General features: G+C 51.1%; 1 protein-coding gene across 1 annotated transcript; it reads left to right on the plus strand.

The window, feature by feature from the left end:
* The first annotated feature begins 1,431 nt into the window (after nucleotides 1-1,431).
* LOC143363918 (uncharacterized) lies at nucleotides 1,432-4,887 on the plus strand. Its single transcript, XM_076804447.1, has one exon. It carries the CDS (start codon nucleotides 1,432-1,434, stop codon nucleotides 4,885-4,887), a length of 3,456 nt encoding a protein of 1,151 aa, XP_076660562.1.
* Nucleotides 4,888-8,037: the final 3,150 nt, after the last annotated feature.

Here is an 8,037-nt window from a genome sequence, read left to right on the forward strand (position 1 = left end):
CTATACTATCCTCTATCGTATCCTATCCTCTATCCGATCCTATCCTCTATCCTATCCTATCCTCTATCCTATCCTATTCTGTATCCTATCCTCTACCCTATCCTATCCTTTATCCTATCCTATCCCCTATACTACCCAATCACCTATCCTATCCTCTATCCGATCCTATCCTCTATCCTATCCTATCCTCTATCCTATCCTATCCTCTATCCGATCCTATCCTCTATCCTATCCTATCCTCTATGCTATCCAATCCTCCATCCTATAATATCATCTATCCTATACTATTCTCTATCCTATCCCATCCTCTATCCTATACTATCCTCTATCGTATATTATCCTCTATCCGATCCTATCCTCTATGCTATCCTATCCTCTATCCTCTACCCTATCCTATCCTCTATCGTATCCTATTCTGTATCCTATACTCTACCCTATCCTATCCTCTATCCTATCCTATCCTCTATCCTATCTGATCCTGTATCCTATCCTATTCTCTATCCTATCCTCTACCCTATCCTATCCTCTATCCTATCGTATCCTCTATCCTATCCAATCCACTATCCTATCAACTATCCGATCCTGTCCTCTATTCTATCCTATCCTCTATCCTATCCTATCCGCTATCCTATCCTATCCTCTATCCTATCCAATCTTCTATCCTATCCTCTATCCTATCCTCTATCCTACCCTCTATCCTAACCTATCTGTTTGAGATTGGCGCGCGGACGCCATAACGCCTCACCGTGCTCAACCGCGCGACTGCCAATCACAGAATGTCCCGCAACACGCGCGAGAACACCGACAAACAGCGTCTGTTATCGAGGCTCGCGCGGGCAAAACCCTCAAGCGTGATTCGCGGAAAACAGGCTCGATTCTTCTGGAATGTTCTCGACGAAAAACCGGAAACATCTGCGCGTGACGAACTTCCCGAAGGATCGAGGTAATAAAACCGAGAGAGAACCGTTACTCGCTCTCTTTCTGAAATCCGAGTCAGCTGTGCGATTACGTAATAAGAAACAGAATTCAAAATCAGTGCTTATCAGTCGTTTATTATATAATTTCAATCTTTGTGACAAACTGAAACCTTACAGTGTGAAAATACAGATAATTTATTGCAGATCCGCCTTCCATTCAATTCATTCATACAGTCCGCTTTCTCCACTTTCACTCAGCATACTTTCATACCATTCCAAATACACACTCATACACAATCCGTTAAATTTCCTCGCGAGTTTAGTTGCATTCCTTTTAGTTTCCCGCGAATCTTTCCAAGCAGGGAAAGATACGAAACATTTCTGGTCCTTCGAGCCGGATCCTTTCCACGTGTCTGGCCGATACCTCTCCAGGATTTGCAATATCAAATCGAGTCAAGGGTGAGTCCAGTGCATCCGTGAGTGAATTCCATCAAGCGAATCAGCCGCGACTAAAATGGAGCTCTCAGCAAACGACCTCCTCCACAAGCAGAAAACCATCGGAGGGAAGATTGCTCGCCTCATGGACAACTTTAAGAAATCCGTCGCGCAAACAAAGATCACTATCAGCGACGTTGAGACCAGGCTGGAACTGCTCGAGGATTACTGGGTAAAGTTTCAGCAAAATCATGACGTGCTAATGTACGGACACAAAGCTGCAACCAAGGACAGCGAATATGAAAAGTCAGGCATGGCCGAATCGGTAGAAGAAACCTACCTCATACAAAAAAGCCGGCTGTTCGAGCTCGCGAATCAACTCAGAAAGAGCAGCGAAAAGGCGACCGAGCCAAATCCAGACGAGGGAGATTCGAAGTCCGGGTCATCTTCTCTCCCACGGATGCCGTTGCCGCAATTCAACGGAGAATACGTCGAATGGCCGTCGTTCAAAGACCGATTCGTCTCGATGATCGACCAGAAAAAGGGAATGAGCGACGTCGACAAGCTCCATTACCTGAAGGGCGCTCTTCGGGATCAAGCAGCCGATCTCGTCAAGGACCTTCCGACCACGAACGGAAATTACAGAAAGGCGTGGGATATCCTTCTGGAGCATTTCGAAAACAAGCGCATTCTCGTCCGATCCTGCCTTGACAAGTTGGCGGCGCTGCCACGGATGAGAGAAAGCACGGTGCGAGAAATGACCCAGATCCAGAAAGGAGTATCCACCGTCATCAACACCCTGGACGGACTAGGCAGACCTGTGGATCAAACCGCAGATTGGTTCGTTCACTCGATTGTGAATTTGTTCGACCCCACGACCAGAGAAAAATGGGAGGAGAGCGTTACAGTCAGCAGCGAGCCTCCTTCCTGTGCAACCCTGAAGGACTTCATGATAAAGCGGCTCCAGATGATGCAGGCATCTCCGAGCTCAGCGTCCTCAGGTTCCAGCCATTCCAGACCGAGCAAATTCCAATCAAGCCAAGGTGTCAGCAAAGCGAAACCAGCAGCAAGCGTGGCCCGCGTCAACCATGCAAGGAAAGGGCAACAAATTGTATGCGTGATCTGTTCAAAGGATCATTATCTCATGCATTGCTCATCATACAAAGAAAGTTCTGCGGAGGAGCGGAAATCTACTGTCGAGAAACATCAGCTGTGCAGAAACTGTCTCGGCAAGCACACCACGGAGAGCTGTCCATCGAAGAAAGGTTGCTACACCTGCGGCGAACGTCACCACACGACACTCCATGATGCATGCAAGGGCGTCTCCACTGCAGGAAGGGCTATCCACCATGCGCAGAGCTGCTGCAACAAAGACGGTGAGGTGATGTTAGCTACAGCATTGGTCAATGTTACAGATCGCTTCGGCCGTCGGCAAGTAGCGAGAGCGCTCATCGATTCAGGCTCCGAGATCACAATGATAAACGAAGGGCTAGCACAAAGGCTACAATTACCTCGGGCAGAAGCAAAGGTGGACCTGTACGGAGTCGGAGGGCAGCAGCTTGCAAGGAGCCGGGGCAGAGTCACGCTGAACGTTTCCGCCTGCCAGACAGAGGACACCATCACAGTTTCAGCGGTGATCCTTGCCAAGCTTTCAACGTACTCTCATACCAGGACCACGGCACAACCAGAGTGGGCGCACCTGAGAGGATTGCAGCTTGCCGACCCAGTACCAGGGAGCAGAGCACCCATTGAAGTCCTGCTCGGGGCAGACGTCTACCCTGCAATAATAAAAGAGGGATTGCGAAGAGGAGCTCCGAATCAGCCGGTGGCTCAGCTTACCATGTTCGGATGGATCGTCACCGGGATGACAGGCTCGGCGTCCAGTCCGGTTCAGGCCCAGGTGCATCAGGCAAGCATCGGGGACAGTCTGAGCTCACTCGTGCGGCGGTTTTGGGAACAGGAGGACGTCCAAGACACGGCTTCGGCGTGGACAGCTGAGGAAGAAGAGTGTGAACAGCATTTCAAAACCTCTCACTCACGCACTCCAGAGGGTCGCTATCAGGTGAGACTGCCCTTTAAAACTAACGTAAAAGTCACTTCAGGCTCCCGGACAGCTGCGTGGCACTCACTCAGGAGAATGGAGCTGCAGTTCCGAAAGGACAAAGAGTTCAAGGAGCAATACGACGACTTTCTAAAGCAGTACAGCGAGCTTGGTCATATGTCACTGACCGAAGAGACAGGGAAAGGACAACAATGCCACTACCTGCCACACCACGGAGTCTTGAGGCCCAGCAGCTCCACCACGAAGTTGAGAGTCGTCTTCAACGGGTCCTGGTCCGAGCCTTCGCAATGTTCTTTGAACGATGCCCTCCATGCGGGTCCAAATTTGTTGCCACCACTCGCTGACGTCATTCTGAGGTGGCGCAAACACCAGTACGTGGTGACAGCCGACGTCACCAAGATGTACCGGCAGATATTAGTCCATCCAGAGGATCGAGACGTACAACGAATCCTCTGGAGACGGGCGGAGAGCGAAAGGGTTCGTGAATACCGGCTAAACACTGTCACGTATGGTCTTTCATGTGCCCCATATCTAGCTGTGCGAACACTGCGCCAATTGGCTGAGGATGAGGGCTCGCACTACCCCAACGGAGCAATAGCCATCAAGAGGGACACATACGTAGATGACATCCTCACTGGAGCCGACACCGTGGAAGAGCTGATGGAAACCGCCAATCAACTTCAGCAGCTGTGCATGGCGGGCGGCTTCCCGCTCCAAAAGTGGGCGTCCAACGTGGTCGATTTGCCCCAGGACTCATCACGACGCTTTCAAGTGTTCGCAGGTCACTCCGAGAGCACAACCACTCAGTCCTCGCCGCACCACAACCAACTAGAGGAGCAGAAAACCTGGTCGGACTGCATTCATACTGCGTTAGGTCTTCACTGGTCACCACGAGAGGACAACTTTCGATACTCCCTCGCTGAGGTCACCGCTCAATCGCCAACCAAGCGCAGCATTGTTTCGAAAACCGCGCAGTTGTTCGACCCACTGGGATGGCTAGTACCAGTCATCGTACGGGCGAAAATAGCCATTCAATCGACTTGGCTGCTGGGTCTGGACTGGGACGACCCACTTCCTGCATCCATGGCTGAAGACTGGGCACTTTTCTGCGCCGAACTGAAGCTGCTCGAAAGAGTGAGGGTACCTCGGCCCTTGTCTCACTGTCCACATCCCACTCTGAGGGAATTACATGGCTTCGCAGACGCCTCCGAGCGAGCATACGCAGCAGTCATCTACCTGAGGACGAAGAGCGAGGACGGACACTGGGAAGTCGCACTTGTCACTGCTAAGAGCAAGGTCGCACCACTAAAGCAGGTCTCGCAGCATACACAAGCACACCGATACACTTGTGGTCAGACTCGACAGTCGCTCTGGGGTGGTTACGAGCACATCCAAGCAGGTGGAAAACCTATGTCGCGAACAGAGTGGCAGACATTCAGCGTCGAGTTCCCGAGGCACAATGGCATCATGTAGCCGGGGTTGAAAATCCAGCTGACCCCGCCTCTCGAGGACTCACACCGTCGCAGTTGTTGCAGCTGACATTGTGGTGGAACGGCCCGAACTTCCTGCGAAACAGCGAGCAGCTCACGGAGGCCCAAACATAAATTCCTGACCACCTGCCAGAAGAAAGGAAAAAACTAGTAGCGGTAACACTCAAAGCCAAAGGGGGAATCGAGGACAACGACACCTTGATGCGGTTCTCGTCCTATACCAGGCTGCTAAGGGTCACCGCTTGGTGTCGACGATGGCTTCTCAAACGACGCAAGCTCTCTTCAGTCTCGAACAGCAATATCGCCGCCACCCATGGTGACTCCTCAATCCTTTCGGTGGAGGAAATCAACGAGGCCGAGAAGTGCTGGATCCGACAAGTGCAGCAGACCCACTTTAAGGAAGAAAGGAGGCTATTAAAATCAGGCGCATGCGTTCCCTCAAGGAGCGTGCTCTCACCTCTAGCAGCGGAGATCGACAGCGCCAACATTCTCAGAGTTGGGGGTCGGCTGAGCAAAGCGCGTCTCAATCCAGACGAAGCCCATCCAATCATCCTGCCTCCTGAATCCACCTTTACCCAACTTTACATTGTTCACAGCCATCTCAAGACACTGCATGGCGGAGTGCAAGCAACGCTGGGAGCCATACGCCAGAGGTTCTGGATACCGAGGGGACGATCAAGAGTCAAAGCAGCAATCCTCAAATGCGTAACGTGTCTGAGATGGCGGGCGGAAACAGGCAGGCAGATGATGGGCCAACTGCCAGAGCACCGCGTTACTCCAGCTCGCCCATTCCATTCCACCGGAGTGGACTATGCGGGCCCGATATGGCTGCGGACTTCTCCAGGGCGTGGTCACAGAGCAACCAAGGCCTTCTTCGCAGTCTTCATCTGCATGGTGACCAAGGCCGTCCATCTCGAGGCGGTCTCCAGTTACACGTCAGAGGCTTTCCTGGCTGCTTTCCGGCGCTTCATATCCCGCCGAGGTCTCTGTGCGCACCTGTACAGCGACTGTGGGACGAACTTCCTGGGGGCAGACCGGGAGCTGCGTCGCCTATTCACCGCCAGCAGCCCTGAAAACAGATGCTTGAGGGAAAACCTGAGCAACCTACGTACTCAGTGGCATTTCAACCCACCAGCAGCGCCCCACTTCGGTGGACTCTGGGAGGCAGCCGTCAAGTCCACCAAGCACCATCTGAGAAGGACGATAGGAGAAACACGACTCACATTCGAGGAGATGTCCACACTCCTCACACAAGTCGAAGCTTGCCTGAATTCAAGGCCGCTGGCTGCTCTCTCCGATGACCCGTCTGATTTAACAGCATTGACTCCAGGGCATTTTCTTGTAGGCTCCCCGTTGAACGCGTTGCCGGAACCGTCGCTGCTGGACCAGAACGTCAACCGGCTTACTCGATGGCAGCTGATCAACAAAATGAGGGATCAATTCTGGGTGCGATGGCGAAAGGAGTACCTGCACGGACTCACCACACGGTCGAAATGGCGCCGACCACAGGAAAACCTCACGCCGGGCAGCCTGTGCATTCTCAGCGACGAATCAACGCCACCCGCACGCTGGCCGCTCGCGCGAGTGAAGGAAGTGCATCCTGGAGGCGACGGGAAAACTCGGGTAGTCACCGTGGTCACCTCGGCGTCCGAATTCGTAAGACCGATCCACAAACTGATCGTTTTACCGTTGAACGAGAACGATCGATGACCGCGTCGATTCACGTGTTGCACCGTAATTCATTCACTCGCGAAGATCGACTACAACTGCGTAGTACGCGTAAAATCGTTGAGCGCACGCGCGAGTCATTCACGATGCCAGCCGACGTGGTCCCCCACTCCAACCACCTCGCAGTAAATTCAAGCATTCACATTGTTCATGACGACGGTAGTAACCTCAAAATTGCTTGCAGAGTTGTAAACTATAGCCCGAAATTACTGCGTGAAAATCACTGTCAATCACTAGCACTTTGTTCACTAGATATCACGACCGTTTGCATGCTCGGACATTCGACAAGTCGAGGCGGGCGGCATGTTTGAGATTGGCGCGCGGACGCCATAACGCCTCACCGTGCTCAACCGCGCGACTGCCAATCACAGAATGTCCCGCAACACGCGCGAGAACACCGACAAACAGCGTCTGTTATCGAGGCTCGCGCGGGCAAAACCCTCAAGCGTGATTCGCGGAAAACAGGCTCGATTCTTCTGGAATGTTCTCGACGAAAAACCGGAAACATCTGCGCGTGACGAACTTCCCGAAGGATCGAGGTAATAAAACCGAGAGAGAACCGTTACTCGCTCTCTTTCTGAAATCAGAGTCAGCTGTGCGATTACGTAATAAGAAACAGAATTCAAAATCAGTGCTTGTCAGTCGTTTATTATATAATTTCAATCTTTGTGACAAACTGAAACCTTACAGTGTGAAAATACAGATAATTTATTGCAGATCCGCCTTCCATTCAATTCATTCATACAGTCCGCTTTCTCCACTTTCACTCAGCATACTTTCATACCATTCCAAATACACACTCATACACAATCCGTTAAATTTCCTCGCGAGTTTAGTTGCATTCCTTTTAGTTTCCCGCGAATCTTTCCAAGCAGGGAAAGATACGAAACACTATCCTGTGTCCTATCCTATCCTCTATCCTATCCAATCCCCTATCCTATCCTCTATCCGATCCTATCCTCTATCCGATCCTATCCTCTATCCTATCCTATCCTCTATCCTATCCTATTCTCTAACCTATCATCTACCCTATCCTATCCTCTATCCTATCCAATCACCTATCCCATCCTCTATACGATCCTATCCTCTATCCTATCCTATCCTCTATCCTATAATATCATCTATGCTATACTATTCTCTATCCTAACCTATCCTATCCTCTATCCTATCCAATCCCCTATCCTATCCACTATCCTATCCTATCCTCAACCCTATCCTATCCTCTATCCTATCCTATTCTATCCTCTATCCTATCCTATCCTCTATCCTATAATATCCTCTATCCTATCCTATCCTATCCTCTATCCTATCCTATCCTCTATCGTCTCCTCTATCCTATCCTATCCTGTATCCTATCCTATCCTCTAACCTATCCAATCGCCTATCCTGTACTCTGTCCAATCCT

The sequence above is a fragment of the Halictus rubicundus genome, unplaced genomic scaffold (assembly GCF_050948215.1).
Source record: "Halictus rubicundus isolate RS-2024b unplaced genomic scaffold, iyHalRubi1_principal scaffold0173, whole genome shotgun sequence".
Classification (NCBI taxonomy): Eukaryota; Metazoa; Arthropoda; class Insecta; order Hymenoptera; family Halictidae; genus Halictus; species Halictus rubicundus.